Source organism: Lontra canadensis, unplaced genomic scaffold, assembly GCF_010015895.1.
Source record: "Lontra canadensis isolate GAN:19392208 unplaced genomic scaffold, GSC_riverotter_1.0 scaffold5, whole genome shotgun sequence".
Classification (NCBI taxonomy): domain Eukaryota; kingdom Metazoa; phylum Chordata; class Mammalia; order Carnivora; family Mustelidae; genus Lontra; species Lontra canadensis.
Window position 1 is genome coordinate 14,950,318 of NW_022630999.1, and position 21,949 is coordinate 14,972,266.

General features: G+C 44.5%; 1 protein-coding gene across 2 annotated transcripts in view; it reads right to left on the reverse strand.

The window, feature by feature from the left end:
- HTR4 (5-hydroxytryptamine receptor 4) overlaps positions 1–17,857 on the reverse strand; it is a 168,141-nt gene extending 150,284 nt beyond the window's left edge. For both annotated transcript variants that reach the window (XM_032851486.1, XM_032851485.1), the window contains exons 1-2: positions 17,805–17,857; positions 695–767 (exon numbers count right to left, since the gene is read on the reverse strand). In XM_032851486.1, coding sequence (XP_032707377.1) covers positions 695–720 — 26 coding nt within the window. In that variant the 5' untranslated portion in view covers positions 721–767; positions 17,805–17,857. The remainder of the gene's footprint in view (positions 1–694; positions 768–17,804) is intronic.
- Positions 17,858–21,949: the final 4,092 nt, after the last annotated feature.

Sequence of the window (21,949 nt, forward strand, 5' to 3'; positions counted from 1 at the left end):
GAATGTTTTCCGGCTATTGATACAGACGACTAATGCTCAGCCCCAAATGCCAATTCATAACATTCAAGCCCTGTTGAAGAAAATTTTCTTCACCCTATTTGATTGTGCCAAATAAAATGCAGCAAACCTTCAGGGAAAATCTTCCTTAGGAGCTGCTCTATTATCTGATCTCCAAGGGTTGCAGGAAATGACAGGAAAACCAAACCAAACCATCTATGTAAGCATACCATGCAGCCATCAAGCCACATAATCTAATAGCCTGGTTGAAATAAGAAGTGGGCAGACCAGAACCTGTTATAAAAAGCTATCTGAATGTATACCTGAGGTTTCAATGTACAGAGAGACATTCTTCAGCTATTTTTACTCCCATTTAAACACATCTTCTTTCTTCCTATTAGAGAGATGAATATCTATTTTCATATTACACTGCCTCTCATAATGCAGACTTTTAGTAAAAAGCATCTGGAAATATTTCCAGCCATATTATATTTATGACTTAAGCAGAAATGAAAAAAAAAAAAACCCCTCTAATAATCAAACAACATGGCACTCATGATTACATATGAAACACTGAAGAAAATCCACATCTGCTGGGTTTGTAATGCTACCACAATACATTTTTCAGAGGCTTCAGAGTTCAAATGGCCATAATTTACAGCAGCATATTTATAGTATATAGTGAAATATTATATACCTCACATTAGCATCAAGTTCATCCATTACAGGAAATAGGCATGTGTGAGTTGGATCTCAGTGCCCACAGGGTCCTGTATGTGAGGGGGAAAAAAAAAAAAAAAAGTTAGACAATGAATTAATTTAGGAAAATACAAGTCCCTACTAAAGGAAAAATGTGCCAGCTAGTCATGGCTTCCTATTTAGTAAGACTCTTGTTTTGGGGCGCCTGGGGGTGCCTTCAGCTCAGGTCATGATCCCAGGGTCCTGGGATTGAGCCTGCATTGGGTTCCCTGCTCAGTGGGGAGTCTGCTTCTCCCTCTCCCTCTGCCATCTACCACTCCACCCCACCCCCGGCTCGTGCTCTGTTTCTCAAATAAATAAAACCTTCAAAAAAAAAAAAAAAGACTTGTTTTGTAGACTATCAGAAAGTATTTAGTAAATCATACTACAACAAAAAGCTACTGGCATACTGAAGTATGACAGAGCTGAGTACTGCAGTTTCTTTAGCGTTTTATTAATCTCCTGGAGATTAAAACACACAGGTACTTCTCTGTACTCCATCTTAATCAGTTTACTTCTTGTTGCTCTTCCCAGAAACACAGCTTATTTACCCGATCTGCTTTAGGACACTAGCCAGCGAAAATAAGTTGTTATCTCATCATGATTAAAATGGTATCTTGCCTAAAATGGTCTGCCATCTTGTTTCCCATGAAGATCTTCAGGGTTGGTTTTTCTTCTTTCAACTTTTTGAGGCTAGGTAATCATATACCCATTTGGAAAATCCAGTAAACTCTTGAGAACTCCCTGCCCAGAAACAATGATGGACAGGCACATACATACACACTTCCAGAGGGGCACATGATATCTCAAAGCCCATTCATGAACTCCAGGGTCAGAACTCCAAATGGAAGGGAAGTTCACTTTCAAACTACCAAAAGTCCCTCTACCAGGGACTCTCAGAAGACCTGACATACTTTCCTGGGAAGGTACTCACCGATCTCCATCAAGTTGGCCCTTTTAACTGACTGCAGTTTCATTTCTCAGAAGAAAATGTTTTGCGTCACATTTGTTCCACACCATGGCAAGTCAGAGAATGTAGGGGCAGGTCCTGGGCTGCTTCTTTGGGGGTGGCCCTGAACTAGCCCCTTTTCCCTTCTGAGTTTCATCATCCACTTCTCAGTAAACATAGGGACTGGAGGAGATGATCTCTGGGTTCACTTCCAGCTCTGACATTCTATAATTCCATCTGCTGATTTTCTAATCAAATCTTACTAAGAAGTAACTATGAATCTGTTTATCTACACAACAGAACCATGAACCTCAGACTGGGCCCTTGGATGCTTTGGTCAGGGTGGACCAAACACACTCGCCTGGCCGCCAGGAAGAGAATGGCAGACCCCCAGAGTTGGAAAGGATGTAGAGCTCTCTGTGTTTTCCAGTGTTCGTTCTTTAGAACCTTGTGGATGAACAAGGAATTCTGTGGGCACTTCTGAGTCTGGGGCAGGTGTGGGGTAAGGATTAGCCTCCAGGACTCTGAACCCCCTACTCTGACCTCAAGCAAAGTAGCTCCGTCCACTTCGATCTCTTTTACATCTTTGAATCCAATTAAACTTTGATTTGAAATATTTAAGTACAAAGCCTTAACTATTGAAGGGGCAGGCCGCATCCTCCTTTTTCCTCTACTTAGATCTTTCTTGAAGTGATCACATCCATTCCCATGGCTTAAAACAAAAAACATTTCAGAGATGCCTGGCTGGCTCAGTCGGTGGGGCACGAGACTCTTGATCTAAGGGCTGTAAGTTATAGCCCCATACTGCGTACAGAGATTACTTTAAAAATTTTTTAAAAATAAAATAAAAAGCATTTCAAACTGAACTCTACATTTCCCACTCCCAACACAAAAATTTAATCCTCCCCTAGTGCTTTCCATTTCGGCGAATGGTGCCACCACTGACCCAGTTACTTAAACAAACAACCCCTTTTTCTCACACCCTACAACCAAACTGTCAGCAAATTCATCCTATTTTGAAAATGATTCCTTAACCTAAGTTTTTCTCATTCCCTCCAGAATCAGCACCCTGGTCCACACCACCATCTCTTTTCTTCGGATCCCTCCATGCCCTCTCGAACTGCTCTCCTGCTTGCCCCCACTGTCATTGCCCCCATAGGAGATGGCAAGGGATTTTCAACATGTAAGTCAAATCATGTCTTGCCTGCATAAAATTCTAGAGGCTTCTAGTCACCCTTAGAATAAAATCCAAACTCCTTATCATGGCCAACCAGACCTGAAGTGATCTGGTCCCATCCAGCTCCTCCCCAACCTCAACTTTAGCCGTGCCCCACCCCTTCAGTGCCCTTGAGTTTCCTGGTTTTGCTACTTTCCTTGGCGATAAAAGTAGATTTTTCACCTCACGGCCTTTTCGCTCATTGCCTCCTAACTACTGCTCAACTGTCACTTCCTCATTGAAGTCTTCTCTAATCATCTGAGTAGAATTTCAGACCTCATATTCTAGAAGTTTCTATCTTCTTTATCCACTCTATTTTCTCTTACTAGCACATGCATTATTATATACTCCATTGTTTCTTTATTAGTAACTGGTCTTCCTCACTAGAATAGTTTGAAGAGGGCATAGTTAGATACCTGATCACTATTACATCCTTAGTGCCCAGAAAAATACCTAGTACGTTACATTCTCTTCATAGATACTTGTCAAGTCAATCTATCTAACTAATTAGTTCTGCAAATGAAGAATAGGTTTGAGAGTTTGTTAATTTCCAACTGGGAGCTAATCTATAGATCATCCAGGGCACAATACAGTAATTTTTAAAAGTAGCAGAAAACCATCTCCTCTATTTAGTTACCTTTTACTAAGTGTTGGCAAGGGCCAAACACTGTCTTTTTCCTCTTCTTCCAGCCTCAAAGTCTTTTGTTCCTACTGTAAGGTGAAGATACTATGAGCCAGAGAGGCTAACTGACTTGCCAGTTACCCGGCTGGCACTTGGCCAAACTGGGAACAGAATCTAGGTCTGTGAATTCTGAAACTCAAGCTTTATTTCGTAGAGTTCTTATCATCATATCACACTTCCTTCTACTAGAAGAGAAAGAATCCTTCTTTCTCTGCAAAGAGCACTTTGAATTTCCTTTGGAGAACCATCCCTCCCCGGCCTCAGTCCCTGGGTCCAGTGATAAGCACAAGACTGGCTCTGGCCAATCAGAACACTTCACTCCCTGGCCGGAATTCCTTTGCTCACCGGCTAGACTAGTGAAAGCTAACCCTGGGATTTTTGCTAGAAAGAGTCTCTGTTTTCCCTAGTGTTGCTAAACTGTTAAGACTTTCAGGATGAAGCTATTGGGGGCATCAATGCCACTTTGTGGGGAGAGCCTGTAGAGAATGAAGGTAACCACAAGGAAAGCAGAGTTGGAACATAGAGAACTTGAGGTTTCAGATACAACAGTGTCTTAAGACAGTCTTACACCTTAACTTTCCAATTATATGAGCCAACATACTCCTTTTTGTTTTCCCTTCTTTTTTTTTCCCTCTTCTTAAGCCAGTTTGAGTTGGGTTCCAGTGATTACTTGGAACCAAAGAATCCTGGATAATAGATCCCCCCCAAAAAAAATCAATATTGTATTTATATACAGATTAGAAGGAAGAAAAACTGGAACTAAGAAAACCAGTTAAGAACTCGCTGAAGATCATCTCCTTGAAACTGCATTTGAAAATGTTACAACACGGGGGAAAAAAAAAAAAAAAAACCTGATATATTCATGGCAGTACATATTGTTATGTCTTGCTCATCAGAAACCCAATGAGCAAATTTAAAATGATTGCCATTTAACAAGCCAGTGAGACAGCCTGCATTTTGTCAGAGAGAGAGAGGAACAGTAACAGAAGATAAATTGGTGCTGATTTGTTTCCATCCGGATTTGATTAATCCATCACAGTCCACTATTTTCTGCCATGCTCACCAGGGCTAACTAATCAGAAGCGAGATTACAGGGACACCTCTTGTCAGGAAGATTGCATATAGCAAGAGGGGTGTTCAAGGAACCAGTGTTTTTATCTCACATACTTACATTTCTGGCTCTTTAACCACCTAGGCAATTAAAGATGCAATCAACTGAGAACATCTTTTATGTCTGGGTATAAGCTATGTCACTTCTAAAAGTTCCACCAATCTGAAATTCAATTAGACCACATGTACATTTTAACCACAGTCATGTTGTGTCCTTATCTAAGGGACAAGGAAGGAGATCCCTATGTTGGTCTCCTACAGGGAAACAGTCCTAGATTCTCGTAACCAGACAAAGAGCACGGCAAATCTTGGGAAATGCATGGAAAAGAGAGTCAAACAGAACTTTCTACCATGTGAAGTCCAAAGAGAGTTCTCAGTATTCTCTCAGGGCTAGGACAAACTCAAGCAACCAGAATTATTCAAAATGCTTTATCCATCACAAAAGTAAAGCTACAGCAACATCCAACTCTATCAGATTCTTTGGAGTTTCTTTTTCTTGTTGGGTACATTGAGATTGATCTTTTCCTTAAAAAGGGGGAGGAGGGGCGCCAGGGTGGCTCAGTGGATTAAAGCCTCTGCCTTCAGCTTGAGTCATGGTCTCAGGATCCTGGGATCAAGACCTGCATTGGGCTCTCTGCTGACAGGGAGCCTGCTTCCCCCTCTGTCTCTGCCTGCCTCTCTGCCTACTTGTGATCTCTCTCTCTGTCAAATAAATAAGTAAAATTGAAAAAAAAAAAAAAAAAAGGAGGAGGAGGAGCAGGTCATCATACTTATGCCACCCAATGCTGATTCCAACCCTTGGTTTTCTGGCTTACAAATTTTAAATACCTACAGGGCAAACCCAAAAGGTAAGTACAGCCCATCTTTACCCCTTGTTCTTTTACTCGGAATATACTGAAAGATTGCTGTGGAACAGTTGTTAATGGTTAACAGAAGGTGTGTAGTTGCATCTCTATTATGAGAAGTGTGAGCATAGGGCTCACCTGTAAATAGTCTCCACCTGCTGGAGTGAAATGAGACGTAGTTTGGAACAGTGCCAACACCTGTCAACCTGAAGCTATGTCATAACCTCAGCTTGCTTTCCTGCACTTTGGTTTTGTTTTCCTCTGGTTTTGATTGCATGAGCAGATATTCATGCATAGCGGTGCATGGATTGACCACGTTTCTTCATAGAGTATGCTTATATGGGTTAAATTTCTACATCAAAGGGCATATTCCAATACCTTTATTTTGGACAAGTGTCAGCAATAAGTAAAACATTATTTATCTTAATAGCCAAATTGAGGGTGGGAGCTTGACATACGGGAAGGAGCAGACATTGGACCAGGAGTCACTGGGCCTGGGATCTCAGCCCAACATGGCTACTAAACCACTATTCCTATCCTCAAGCAGATTGCTCACCAATCTGGGTCTCAATTTCCCCAAGTGTAGAATGGACTGGGCCAGCGGGTCCTGGGAAGGATGAAGAAAAGAAGAAATTTCAGGTAATTAGAGCTTCTCAGAAGCTAAAGGAAATTTTGGAAAGGTGAGTCTCTTGTCATTAGAGGCATTCAAGCAGCATGTGTGTAAGGATGTCTAAATGAGAACTAGAATTTTGGTGACTGATAGGGTTTCTTCCAATAACATTATAGGACTGGGACAGTCTATACTATCAGTTCTGTCTCTCATATCCCCAGAAAAAGGCCAAGAGTTTTGAATCGTTTCCCAATTAAAAAAAAAAAAAGATGCATGCTCAATTCACATAAACTGTTTCAAATAGGCTTTATCTACTGGGCATGAGACTAGACATCTCTGAGCAGGAGGGACAAAAAGAAGAACAATGCAAACTGTAATCAAATAAGGGCAGGTATTTGATCAGAGTTAGCTGTCAAAGCTCATCACTTCAAGCCCAAACCCACTAGTGGCCATTTGTACCAAAACACAGTATCACCATGATCAAACACACAAACATTCTCACAGCCTTCTATACCCCATGGTGATCATGATGGCCTAGTAACTATTACTGTGAAAAAATAAAAAATTCTCGGACCATCCAAAAAATTGCAACTGTGCAAATTCTCACTACATAGAAGAAAAAAATTCTTCTTAACTATTTATAGGGACTTTGTTTTAGCAAACATTAGATATTTGTAGAATGCTGTTTTAGCACTTTTTTCTTTTTAAGATTTTATTTATTTATTTGACAGACAGAGATCACAAATAGGCAGAGAGGCAGGCAGAGAGAGAGGAGGAAGCAGGCTCCCTGCCGAGCAGAGAGCCCAATGATGCGGGGCTTGATCCTAGGACCCTGGGATCATGACCTGAGCCAAAGGCAGAGGCTTTAACCCACTGAGCCACCCAGGTGTCCCGTTTTAGCACTTTTTTAAACCTCAGTTGATACATATTCTTTAAAAGAATTTCTCTTTGTAAATTAGTACTGAAAAAATTGTATTATTTGTTATCTAGACATCTAAATGGTGGTGTGTAAGCCATTAAAAAAAAGCCTGTATTACTGGAGTTGGGACCTATATTAGGAAATGTCTTTCTAGGGATGGCAGTCAAAATGTCACTGAGACGAAGTCACTTGCAAAGATTTAGTCCTAAAGAAAAAGCTTCTAGCTGTTTCATTCCCATAACTGAAAACCCATACAGATGCCAATTCAGTTATACTGAAGGGACCATGAAGATATGTACAACTGGGATGCAAAATGTCTTTTAACATTTTTTTGGAATGGACTAAAAAAATATTCTTTCTGGACAAATACACATTTCTCAACTGGAAATTTTTGTCCCTTTTTCAGAAAACTGATGTTGCAAACAGCCTTGAACAATGAAAGAATATTTAAGAAGCATACTTAATCTACCTTTTGGGGAAAAAAATGGAGCAGAGGAAAAGTAAAGAAGAAACACAGACTTCCTTTTCATGTAACACTGAATAGAGTCCATCTAGTGTATTTCTAGGAATCAGATATTTTTCAAGGCAGAGATTTCTTCTAAATACTTGTTATTTGGAGGATTTTCAATCACCTGATGAATGTCTCACCCCTAATTTGGCCACAGGTTCTAGGAGAAGAGACACACAGTACGTGATTAGCGCTTGTCAAATGAGTAACATGATATGAAAGTCTTACTTGATAATTAGGGAAGGAAATAATCTTGTCTTTGTGTCTCCAAAGGAGAGACGGAATCTCAAGAGAAGTTTGAGACTCACTCTGAAGTAGGTCATCCAACATCAGAGCTGTCCAGTTATCGACCTGTGTGTCTTGGCAAGCAACGAGGTCCACCTCAGTGGGAGGCTCACACAGAAGCCAGAAAACCATCGGTCAGTCACGGTTGAGGGGAGGAAGCAAGTCTGAGATGATTCTGAATTCTGATGAAATCCAGGAATGCAATGAAAGTGGAACTAAATAAGAAGCTGTTTACTGGAGAGCAGAGGTTCTCAAGTTTAAGCATGCCTAAGAATCACCTGCAGGCTTATTAAAACACAATTGTGGGGCCCCACTTCCAGCTTTCTGATTCAGTAGGTTTAGAGTGGAAAATTTGCTGATGCTACTGGTCTGGGGACCACTCTTTAAGGTAAAACATCAAGTCCCCAAGTGTGTTTCACTTGCCACTGGAGAAAAGCATATGATATTAAGCAGTAGGTGGATAGAAAATTAAGTACTGTTGGATCATATGGTTAAAAATGTGTTCTCCTTTCATTTTCTATTTTAATCACTGTTATTTACGTTGAAGAATTCAAATAAGTGTTAGTTCATCTTCGAAACCTTCCTGACGTTTGGTAATCTCTATTTTATAATAAGAAAAAAACAGGTCCTGAGCTCACAATCTTTTGCTAGAAATACGATTCTCTTACTGAGGTCCTCCGAGAAGCAGATCTTGAGGTAAGGATCAAATAAATGCACATTGTTCATTTGGCAGGTGCTAGTAGACTGACAGGGGAGTAATGATACGGCGGGGGTGGGGGGTGGGAGAAGGCAGCCAAGGAGGAATGTGTTTAAGCCACTGAAGCTTAATCTCACACGAAAACTCTGGGAAATGGTATAAATGTCCCTCAGAATTATCCTGGACAAGTGGGGAGGTTGCTGGATTATTAATACTCCCACAACCATCATCGGTTAAGGGCCCTATACAGGGGAAGCATGGTTTCCCAGGTACCTCCAGCTCACTGTGCTTGTAAGCACAGTCAATTGTAGAAGACCAAGGGTAGTCCTCCAAAGATGGAGAAGGTTCATCACTGGAAGTCAGGACAGTGAACACAGAAAGGGTGAGGAGGTCTGCATGAAAATGAGAGAAACCATCCATCCATCTTCCAACCATCCAGCTGAAATCCGATATATTGTTTCATATGTGCTGCATTTGCTTTTACAACTACCTTCTATTGCTTGCCTTTGGCACTGGTTTCCACTTGCATTTTTGTTTCTTTGTAAAATAAATGTATTTAAAGAAAACTAATTGATCTAAAGAAACGTGTTAGGCAGATAATGCTCCAGATGGCATGAGAAGGTGGTGAGAATCACAAAGGTAGTAGTCAGATGATCGAAGCTTGGGAGACACTGGCATCGTGGCTTAAAGCAGAGGTTGGCATTCCTTTTTCTTTTCTTTCTCTCTTTTTTTTTTTTCTCTGTAGAGGGCCATTTAGCAAATATCTTAGGCTATCTGAAGCGCAAGATCACTATCGCAACTACCTAACTCTGCTGTTGTAGCACAAAAACTGCCACAGACAATACATACATGATGTATGTATGTATGTATGATACATACATGGCTGTTTTCCAAGAAAAAGTATTTACGGGCACAAAATTTGAATTTCATATTATTTTTCCTTGTCATGAAATAGTATTCTTCTTTTGTTTGTTTTTTTTCAACAATTAAAAAAAAAATGTGAAGACCCTTCTCAGCTCACAGGCCATACAAAAACAGGCAACTAGTCAGAGAGTTGGCCATCCCGGTTCAAAGTATGGCCTTGGTGTCTGTCCTACTTCTGTTGATTACCAGGTATACGCCACTGGATGAATCACTTACTTATCTTAGCCTTGGAGTCCCCATTTGTATAACAGGGATAAGCATAATACCAACCTCATAAGGTTGTTGAAAAAAAATAAATGAAAATGAACACTTAAGAAGCAAGTGCCCAGTGAGTCCACAATATAGTTTTTAACCAGCTCATGGGAAAAGTCGTCTCCAGCTTGGCCGCACCCCAGTCTTTGGAGGCTGGATGTTTCCTTCTCTGTGAAGGCAGCTATGCACCTGGGGACTGATCTCCTCTACTTTGGGATGCGGTTACAGAAACTATCCCTCTTCTCTACAGGCTAGGCCCCTGAAACCTGAGTCTCAGAATGCCTGGAGTGTCTGATACTCGCCCACCCCAGGGGCCTGGGACTGAGAGGAGGTCAAGCTAAAATTTGCAGTCCATCTAAATAAAGTCCTGAAAATTAGTGTTTTGAACTTGGCAGAATTATGTTGCTGACAACAGTGGGTCTCTCTAACATTAGAATACCTAGAGTCACTTGCAAAACTGCAGATCTGGGTGCCTCCTTCAAAGCATCTCTAGTCAGTGGGTCCACGCATCTGCATTTTAACAAACGTCCCAGCAATTCTGGTGCAGATGGTTCATGGAGAGCTCTTTGGGAAGCTCTGCGAAGACAGAGTGCAATCCGCTCAGGTAAGCACATCCCTCTGAAATCCCTTTTAAGAGCTTTTCTTATCTATTTAAATGTCTTCTTGGCAGAAGGACCTGGATTACAGTACTTGCTATGCATGCCAAGAGAAAGGTCTCTGCCAGTCTGTTTACCTCTGTCCTCACTCTTTTCTATTCCTTCTGAACCTCCTGGGTTAGAAAACAGTTTATACAGAACTCTCCACTTCAGATATCATGTGCTGATTATCATATCCAATTAAGTATCCCAGTGCAATCTCAAAGGACATGGGCTAGTTAGAGCTTGCATGGAAATTCTTGAGCAGAATCTGCATCTTTACTGGACTAATAAGAAGTCCCCTCACAAAAAGCTGCTGAGCACACTCTCCCTCCAAGAGTTCCTAAATAAACCCCTTGGGAAAAAGATTTATCTAGACCCATTGATTTTAGAGGGGCCCATTTAAGGAAGAAGAGAAGAATCCTGCTGAGCTAGCAGGACAGGAACAATGGCAGATTTCTATAACTGATATTTGTTGAGCACATACTACGTACCAATCCCTTCACCCATGTTACTTCATTGCATCTTCACACTACACTCTGAAGGAGTGCTGCAATTATACCCATTTCACAGATGACAAAAGTGGGGCATAGAAAGGAACCATTGTCCAAGGCCACACCAGGCAGTGGCTTTAGAACACAGAACTTAAATCACTAGGCTATCCCATAAAGGAATTCAGTAGCCCCGCATCTCAACTTTTCGAGCTCAATTTTATTAACTAGGTATTTATGTAGTTCCTCAAAACTTAGAGTGTTTTTGAAAGAGACTATTTTCACCAAGGCCCCACTTTGTTCTTAGTACCACGTGACTCTGAGTTCCTCATTTTGTTTCTACAGTCCCCAGGTTTCCAGCTGTTCAACATGGTGAAGTCACCCAGTGCCCCTGTCTTACAGATCTACTACTCAAAAACTTCAGATAAGAAGACACACACAAAAGTCCTCTGGACAATGTGAAAAGTTACCTAAAATGGTCATTCCCCAGCCTGTCGTTTCCATAAATTATCCTAAGTTGTTGACAGTGTATTAGTTTTGTAAAATCTTCCATGTCAGAAATTAGGTTTTCCAGAGGTCCGGGTTAGTTTGTAAAATACCAACCCTGCAGCTCTTTGCAGAGCAAGGAGATCATCATCTTTACTTGTGGAGCAAACTATCTATCACGGGTCAACGTAATGGAAATTTCAGGAGCTTGAGAATTAATTGACCTGGGTGCTGGTCATTACCTGCCACTAATTGACCTTGAGTGAGTCTTGCCCTCCCCGCTTCCAGGAGACATAACGTGGCTTGATGCTCGAGAAGAGGTTGGGAGCCAGACTGCCAGGGTTAAATCTCAGCTCCATCCCTCCGCAAAAGTGGTGACCTTGGGCAAGTCATGTCAACGGTTTTGGCCTCAGTTCCCCGATTATAAAAATGAGAATAAGAAACTTATTTTGAAAACATCCAAATAATGGACTGACAAATGGATAGAAGGGTGGACAGATAGAAATATAACAAAGGAAGTTAGCAAAATGTTAACTACAGAAACTCCGTGGTGAGTATGTGAGAGTTTGCCATAAAATTCTTTCAACTTTTCAGTGTTTGAGGTTTTATGTGATAAAATGTTGGGAAATAAAAAAGACAAGTTTGTTAGAAGAGTTGGATGAGATCCAGAGCTTTCGGTGGTGTTCACAATAAGTGCTTGGCCTATATTATCAGTATTATTTACAGTACAGATAAAAGATAAGACAAGATGATGGATCCCCTCAGATTCAACAATCTGTGAGTCGGAGCGATGCTAGGTGAGCCAGAGCCTGACACGCATGAGCAGAAGGAGAAGCCGGGCCACATGGCAGAGAAATCAGAGGGACAGAAAGGAGCCAGGATGCAGCCACAGACGTCTCAGAAACCAAAAGGTATGCACAAATGGAAGCAGCAGGGCCCCGTACAGGGAATGCCGCACATGGGGGGACCTTGAAAATAAAAGCAGGTCATCTTTATTACCTCCCAAATTAACGTGTTTCTCTATCAGGTATCCCTTTGGTAGGAGAAAAGCATTGGCTATAAAGTCAAACCTAAGATAAAATTTTGTCTCTGTCACACTAGTTGTGTGACGCAGGAGACCTTCATCCCAGTGTCCCCCAAACCACTTATACCAGGAATATCTACCACTCCAACAGGGAGGCCTGTGGCAATGATGCTTCTGCTGAGCCGACTTGCCCATAAATGACTGGGCCAGTCCGATTCTCACTGCTGAGAGTTAGAACTGAGAGATACACCCTTGGGAGTGGGCCACATCCCTGGCAGAGCCATGGAGAAAGGGCCATGAGCTCCCAGAGCTGAGTTCTCTGGTGATGTCCTGGTTCTCATTCTTCCTGGGGTCTAGTTCCCTGAATACATGAGGAAAGCCTCATTATCCTTCCAATAATTTCCAAGTTTTGCCAAAGCAAGCCAATATTGCCTCTTATTATGGGTCCACTAATACACATATTTCATAATACAATTATCCTAACTAACATAAGAGTTTTATTCAAGTTTCCAGGCCTTGGTTTCTCTGTCTGTAAATGAGAGAGACCTACCTTCTCCCAGGGTTTTGGTATACAAATCCAAGAAGGCCAGGTGTACACAATGCCACAGCACCTGGCAAACATTATTTAAATAATGAGTTTCTGAGCTTCACAACCATTAGATCTTTCTGGCCCACTACTTGGAGTCACCTTGTTCAGGTGGGGATGTGTGCTTGTGCAAGAAGAGGCAAAAGCTGTGTCGAGAAGAAGGAATGGGTTAATGGAGCTTGAAATCTGGTTGGAAAAGAAAAACTAATCAAGATTTTTTAAAAATGTCATCGGTCACATGTAAATGTTCTGACTTGAGTTTCTGTTGGGCTTCTTGGTTGGGCTACTGTTGGTCTGAACACAGAGAAAAAAATGCGAAGCAACTACAAGGAAACCAAAGCTGGATGGCCAGATAAGAAACCTTTCTTAATCTAAGAGGGACTGGTCAGAAAGTATCTGGCAGCAGATAAGATGTTTAAGGACTTTTCATTTGGATTATCCTGTGAGTAATGAGGGATTTTATCCTTCTAACAGAAGTAGCCATGGGGCGGTGTGAGAAGTAGGGAGTGCGAAAAGACCTAAGATCAGAATTAACCTAACCTAGGGGTGCCTGGGTGGCTCAGTGGGTTAAAGCCTCTGCCTTTGGCTCAGGTCATGATCCCAGGGTCCTGGGATCGAGTCCCACATCGGGCTACCTGCTCAGCAGGGAACCTGCTTCCCCCTCTCTGCCTGCCTCTCTGCCTACTTGTGATCTCTGTCAAATAAATAAATAAAATCTTTAAAGAAAAAAAAGAATTAACCTAACCTAGAAGTACCACAGCTCAGAAAAGGCAAAGGCTTTTATTATTAAAACATTTCAGGTGGATGGGTTGTGAGCGTTATTCAGTTCTCTCAGTCCTTACCCTGTGGTCCTCATGCTGTGGGTCATGGACCAGTAGCATCAGCATCACCTGAGATCGTAGCCAGAAATACAAATTCTCAGACCCCAAACCAGAAGCACTGGATCAGAACTTCTAGAGATGGGAACCAGCCATCTGTGTTTCAGCCCATCCTACAGATGATTCTGGAGCTCACCAAAGTTTGAGAGCCGCTGTCTTAACCAATCTGTGAAGCTTACAAAACCAAAGCTCTACGCTTTATTTGCTGGCAACTATCCAGCTTTGGCTTTGCTGATACAGGGGCATAGAAGCAGGAGTCAGCCTTCTCAGTCAGCCTTGGATTGTCAAGCTTAACAGTAATGGGTAAGGTCATCATTCTCACCCCAGCAGTGAGCCTGCTTGATGGCCATTTACACTGCATTTTATGTTCTTCTGTCCCAACGTGTTCATCTACTGCCTCAGTAGCAAGAAAATATTATGCAGCATGGAAGAACAAGAGAACAGGCTAAGAAGACAGAAGGAAGGAGTTGATAGAAATATGGCAACTTCAGCTGTGAGGACTAAAGAGATAGCTAAAGTTTCCATGACGGTGAGAACCTACTGGAAAATGAAATGCCTCATCCATTGTTTGCTCCTTTTTCTCCATCTTTCCTTTCCCCTGAGCCCCCTCAGCTCCCAGTGTACCCAGCCCTGCTACCACCTCTCTTCCCCTGCTTACACCTTGGAGCTCTTTCTGAATAACATGAGTGACAAAGAGAGAGGAGAAGAAAAAGGGAGAAATTACATTATTTCAAGTGAATGCAACTGCCAAGTTCAGTTTCTAGCCTTCCTAGAAGCAGACTCGGTTCTACAAACCAAACTAGGAGCTGTTTCAGTTCACTTCCACCCTGTAATGTCAAGATCCCATTCATGGAAGAGAGTTTAGTGTGGGGGCTCAGAAGAGACTCCAGAGTCAGACCCAGCTCACCCGCTTCACAGCTCAGAGGACTCAGAACACCTTACCCCACTTCTCGAAGTCTGAGTTACCTCACCTCTGCCAAGGGGCGGGGAGAACAAAAGTATCTCTCTCACGGGACTCTTAATGAAGATTAAATGAGATCATCCACGTAAAGCATTTAGAACTGTGCCTGGCACAAAATAAGGGCTGGATTAATGTGAGCTATTAGGATTATTATGATAATGTTTCCAAAATGCTTCTCAGCCTTGAGCAACATCTTGAGCATTTCCAGGCATAGCAACAAGGCAGTGAGAAACCAGGCAGGATAAAGGTAAATGTGTGCGGGTGATTAAGCTGGGAGGGGGTAGAAAAGCAGCTAGCAACATACCAGTTCAATGACTTATTAAATTACTTTGTCAGGACGTATTTGGGTATAAGGCCGCAAGACTTGTGTTTGAATTACAGCAGTGGTTCTCAACAGGGACTGGGGGTAGGAAAAGATTTTGTTCCCCCCCGGGGCACGTTTTTGTCGTCACGACGGGTGGTTGCTATAGTCATTTAATGGGCACCAGAGACGCTCGTAACCAGCCAGTGATGCACAGCACAGTCCCTCACAACAACAAAAAATTATCTAGTCCAAGATGTCAGTAGCACAAAGATCTGAGAAACCCTGAATTACAACATTATGTGAAGTTTTCTTAATAAGACTTAACACACTTTTTCAATTTTCAAAAAGGTGATGGCATGGAAGATTCTGGCACTTGATGGGACGTGAGAATAGGTGACCTCTAAGACCCCTTCAAGCCAAAGGCTTAAGGTGAGCAGTTGACCCTCAACCACAAATTTAAGTCAATAGTGTTTCCACCCTTCACCCTTTTGCCTGGATCCCTTCCCCTAAGACACCGGAACTTTTAAAAAAAGATGGGTAGGTATTGGAAGACAACCATTAAGTCACCAAGGGACATGTTTCTCACTGAAGGAACACCAATGACAATCAGAGACTTGTAAAGCTGGAAGAAACCTTAGGAATTGATCTAGCAATGAGATTCCAGTTGAAATCTTCTATCACATTTCACAGATAAAGAAACTGAAATTTAGAAAGGCCCAGAGACTCCATCTAGGTCACAGGAAGCTACCAGCCTCACAATGTCCAGATCCTTCCCAAGAACTTACTTAACCTATTAGTCAGACAGCGATAGTATCAACGGTCTCCTCTGTGTGTGTGCTTGGCATTTTTTCAGTGATGACAGTCTTCAGCTGTTCCTATCTCTGGAAATCCCTTAATGTGGGGTTCACCTGATAAGGTGGTGTCAGTGGGAATAAAAAAAAACAAACAAAATTAGATTAAAGAGGTATTGAGGGAAAACGGGTAAGCCCCGCCCACTGATCCCACAGCTGTGGCCGCCAATGATGAAGGGGAGATACAATGAGGTGACTTCAGTTCCCAACCAGAGTGACTTGGGGCACAGCTGGTGGTTCGATAACAGAGGGTGGGGGAGGGTCAGGAGGTAGGGAGCAGGTCGCTTCTGCTGGGTTTCAAGTGCTCTCCTTCCATCAGAGAACTTGGGGGAGGGGATAAGGGTATGAACAGTGTCAGGGAGAAGTGGAGTGGAAGGAAATACAATCCATTTGTTGGTGGTGAGGGCACTGTGACCCCTATTAAGGACCAGCTCTAAGGAATAAAATCCAGATAAATCAGAGGAACCAAGAGCACCACTTTCCTCTGGGCCCTCCACGTGCTCCACAGGCGCTGAAGTAAACACACCCCCAAGCTCCCGCGAGCTCAGAAGCGCACCAGTTCTGGGGCAGAAATGGCGACCTGCTCAAAGGCGCCATATTGATGATGCTCGCGACGTTTCCCAGGGCGGGCGCGGGGAGTGATGCAGACACAAGAGAGTTTAGGGTAAGGGTGGATGGGAAAATTAAAAAAAAAAAAAAAAAAATAGATGTTAAAAAACGACTTGTGAATGCTGAACACTCTCTTTACTTTTTAGTAATTTTCTCCACCTCATCCATTCCTGGGTGAAAGCTGCTTCTCAGAACCTAATGAGTCTCATCCCCTGTCCTGACTTTTTCCTTCTTTCTAGGGCACGGCATCCGTCACGGTGTCCTTTCCCTTCACCACCTGTGCTCACCAGCAGCACACGGCAGCTCCTCCTCCCTCACCGTGGAGCCCGAAGTTCCACCGGAGGACCAGGCAGACCCTGGGGGTTGGGGCTCCCCACTCAGGGAGCCCGTCTCCGCAGTATCTAGACTAGAAGGGCAAGCCTGCCTCAGCGTCCTTCCATCAAAGCCCACCTAGGAAACATTTTCTGGTTCAGTTTAATGCACCAAATGGGAAATCAAGCCCACATTTTCTCTTTAACCTTGCACTATAGGAAGAAGAGCTGGTGGCCATGACCTGTCCACCTCTGCGGGCCATCACCTCTTGGGCTCCACAGCCACTTCTTTCAAAGGCAGCTAACGGCACAGTGCCACACGCTGCTGGGGAGCACGCTGAGGGGAAATGCTCCTGAAACCGGGATTGGGATTCCGTGAAAGACAACCGCGGGAAGCTAGTCCTGGCAGTGACCGTGAACGCTTCATGCCGCACAGCGAGCCCACACACTCGCGGTCACTCACACGCGCAGCCAGGTATGCACCAAGAACCTCCCTGTCTTGTCACATACAGACACACGCAGTGAGAGGGAGTTACACTCTCGGCCACACACCCAGGACCACGCTTCCAGTCCACACACACGTATCCAGTTACACACACGGTTATGGATGCGCTACGTTACGCGCCTCTCTCTCTCTCTCTCTCTCTCACACACACACACACACACAGTCAGGGCACAAACAGGCAGTTTCACAAGTACTCACACACACAAGCGCAGGGCACGGGCTCCGAGCCCGCGGCGGTCCCACGCCGGAGACGCGTCCTGCACCACACCACCCGCCACCCTCCGCACCCGGGAGCCGCCACAACGCCCACCCCTCCGGCCGGGCGCGGTCTCCCGGCTCCCGCCCGCGCCCGCCAGCCCCCGCCGCGCCCCCGCCCGCACACGTGGGCTCCCAGGGCCCCGGCCCCGCGCGCCCGCCTCCGCCGCACCTACCCGCCGCCCGAGGCGAGGGAGCCAGGCGCCCGGCACGGTGCCGCGGCCACCCCCAGCCGCCGAGCCGAGCTTCTGCCGCCGCCGCGCTCCCAGCCGCTGCCTGCGCCCTCCCCGCCGCCCCCTCGAGTGCCGGCTCCAGCCCCCGCGCCGGGAGGCCGGCGGGCGCGCGGCGCGGGCGCGGGGCTGTGGCGGCGGCGGCGGCGGTGGCTGGACCCCGAGGTGCCAGCCCCGGCCCCCGCTCACCTAGGCGCGCCGCGCATCGTCCTCCTTCCCGGCCAGCGGGGCAGGGCTGCGCGGGTTCCACGCCCCCAGCCCCGGCCTTCCCCCCCCCCCCCGCCACCGCGCCCCGGGAGCGGCTACGGGGACGGCGGCGGGGCGCACGCCGGAGTGGGCGCTGAGGCGGCTGCCGGGACCTTGCCCCTCGGGGCTGGCCGCGGGCGCCTCCCCTGCCGGAGGGTTGCCCCTGGCCCGCGCAGGCTGCTGGGTGACCTTGGGCAAGTTGGTTAACCTCTCTGAGAGCCCATCTCCCCTCTGGGAAGAGAATAAATATAAAAGCTGAAGGCGCTGGTGGTACCCGTGCCAGGGGAAATCCTAACCCCGGATAACTTACTTCCTTCTCATGCCTCTGACTCTGTCCAGGGCTGGGTTAGTTTGGGAGCAGGGTTCAGAGTGAGCTCTCTAGTGCCAGAGATAGAGGGCTCCCAAGTGTTCCAGAGGCAGCGTTTCATTCGCCTGAAATCTTCGTAAGGGATCCTGCCCAAGAGTGTCAGTCCACTCTTGGCTTCCCCGATCTGGAAGTAGCTTGTTCTCCCAGCTCCGTCTGCTGGTGACCTTGAGCACCTAGTTAGATCCCGGGTTGAGCCTCTGGGCTCCCATCTGTAAAATGGGAACCAGAAACGCACAGGCCGTGTTGAGACTTACCAGAGTTCCGGCCTGTGTGTCACTTAGTGAGTTGTCATTATCTGTGAGCAACTCTGGTAGAATGCAAAACATTTTTCCTCAACATGTCTGACAACGGCCTCAAATCCTAGGGAGGAAACAATTCAGGAGTTAAGCAAGTCATGCTGAGAAGGTGCAAAGAGGGTCTGCCTTTGGGGAGAAAGGGGAGGAAGCCTGGGGGGCGGCACAATTCACCCCCACAAGGACCACTGAGGCTGACAGGAAGCCTGACAAAACAGGGAAGCTGTGACAGTAATTAACCTCTGAAAGCAAATAAATCTTCCAAGACTCTCTTAAAAATTATTAACTTATAATTGTGAGCAAACCCCGAGTGAACTGGAAATTTAAATTAACCAACCTATTCATGCCAGAAACTTGAGCTGGTCCCTTTTTCAGCGTATCTCTCTGTTGATATGCCTCTCATTTCTCCCTTCTTTTACCATGCCTGTCTGTCTTCCTCACAATCTGTATTTCTTCCCCGTCTTAACTCCATACACTTTTTCCTTCTTCTTTCTCCCTTTTTCCGTGTTGGTCTGTACATCTCTTCTTTACCCTCTTTGTGTACTGTCTGTGTCTCAACAGTTGGTTGAGTTTGGTTTCCCAACCATTACTTCTCTCTCTCACAGGGATAGGTCTTGAATCTTTAATCATTTGCAATCGAATAGTGGAAAAGCTGTAAGTTATTTCTCTAATGATAATAAGGTCTGAACTAAAATTTATCACTATGCTGCTGCCCTAAACCAAATACTCTTGATAAATGACACCATTATCCTCACACTCATGGGAGCTCACCGCCTGAGTCATCTTGAACCACTGCACCTCTGTTCTTTTTCTCTCCTCTCTCCACTCAATCACTCTCCAGTGCCCAGAGAGTCTATCCCCACTCTGCCACAGGCATCTGTCCTTTCCTTCCTATTCCCACTGGGCAGTCACATTTTTTTCTGGAATCATAAAAAGGACCTTCCACCTGGTCTCTGCCCTCCAGCCCATCCTCGTTCCTGGTATCAGCCAGAATGCTTTCCCTCGGGCAGATCCCAGTGGTGTCACTCCTGAGTGCTAAAACCTAAAGCCCCGGGAAGGCAGAAAGCGGCTTCCCAAAGATAACCATGTCCTAATCCCCAGAACCTGTGTCTATGTTACCTCGCAGGGCAAAAGGGACTTCGCAGTTATGATTAAGTTAAGGGCCTTGAGATGGGAGATTATCCTTGATTGTATAGGTGGGTCCCTCAAGTGTCCATGAAAGTAGAAGCGAGAGGCACAAAATGAGATCAGAATGATGAGCTGAGAAGGACTTGAGCAGCTGTTACTGGCCTTGAAGTCGGAAGAAAGCATCCCAAGACAAGGAATGCAGATGGCCTCCAGAGGCTGGGGAAGGCAAGGAAACAGATGCTCCTCTAAAGTCTCCAGAAAGAAAGGCAGCCCTGTGGACGCCTTGATTTTCGTGCAATGAGATTCATGTCAAGACTCCTAAGTCAGAGAAGTATACGGCAACAATAAATTTGTGTTGCTTTAACCCACTAAATAACTTATTGCATTAGCAACAGCTAACTAATCACAGTGCATCTCTTTTATTTATGAAGGGGCACGCCAATGCCTTATCTTGCTATGAACAGCAATCCTATTTTCAACCACCTTGCTCTACCCAAAACCTTGGCTTTCAAGAGCTCTGTCTGTTCCCTGTACACCTTATTTTCTTCTGTCATCTGTCCTGGTGTACAATGTCCTCTCCAGAGTGCCCCCACCCCCTCCGCCGAGACATTGCCAGCCCTGACACTTTCCAGTGCACGTGGGTTCCATGGAGCCATTCCTGATCTCTCCCTTTGATTCTCCAGAACTTCGTATTTGTCCACGTGTATTTCCCACATCAAATGGTGTTTTCTAATGGGAGAGAAGGGAATAAGACTGAGGACAGGACTCCAAATGCTCAGGTCAAAACTGCTCCTGGCTCTCTGCTCTCACAACACCATGTTCATCTCTCACTGTAGCAGTTACCGCCACGCTGTGCTGATTTCTAAGTTATTTCTGGGTCTGCAAGACTCAATGGATGGTGAGAGCCTCCAAGGTGGAGACCAGGTCTTACCTCCCTTTCTGTGTCCCAACCCCTAGCACGGTGCCGGGCACATAGTAGGAACCCAATAACTGCTTTGAATGGATGGATAGGAAAGCAAGTGCAGTGTCTGATTGTGTTGAGCAGACAAGCTATTAATAAATATTTCTTGCACTATCTGTCTCTATTTAGTTGGGGTGATCGATAGAAACACCTCCGTTAATGCAATGTGGTTTTAAATAGAGTGCGCTGATGCATGGCTTGAACCGTAGACTTTTTCTTTCCTTTATTTAATGTTCGTTTGTTTCTGGTTTTGTTTTGCTTTTACTGAAAAAGAATGCCACAATAAAAGGGCTATTTTTTTAAAGCAGTCCTATTTTAAAAAGGCTATTACTTCAAGTAAAATCATTATAAACATGCAAACTCATGTTTGCCCAGCACTTCTGTTTCTTAAAATGTGTCCTAAAGAGTAGTAAGTCTATGTGCACAAAGGTTGACCTAAGAACATGTTCACTGCAGCAAGATCTTTTATAAGAGTAAATAATTGGAAATAACCCAAATGTCCAACAATAGGAGATTAGCTAAATATATTATCTCTACCATGAGATACCATCCAGGCATTAAACATGATTTTGTCTATTGGTATTTATTATATAGAAAGATTCATGTGAATATTTTTACATTCTTTATTATGCTTACCTGTATTTGCTAACCACCATACGACAAGCATATATTTAGAAGTTAGGTTCAATGATTTTTAAAACTAGCTTTGCCTCCAGAAGGAAAGTTATATAAAACTTCAGTATTTTTCCAAGTTCCAAGAAAATCTATCTACAGATAATTCTCTGATTATGACAAAAGCAAAGTCACAAAAGGCTTGAAATACAGCCCAGGCCTGTCTTCATTCTACTAATCCATTCACTCTAGGAATATTTATTGTACCCTCTCATTTAAGGCCTTTGGTAGCAAGCAACAGGGAAGAACTTTAGCTAATGTAAGCCAAAGGGAAATTGTTGGAATACTATCTAAAATCTCAAGGATCCCCAAGATGCTGGGAGCCAGGCTTGGAGAAGCAGTTACCCAGAGAACTCCAGAAAACCAAGACGCAAAAAGCACACCAACTGCATCACAGAAAAACTCCATCAGAATGGTGTGCCAT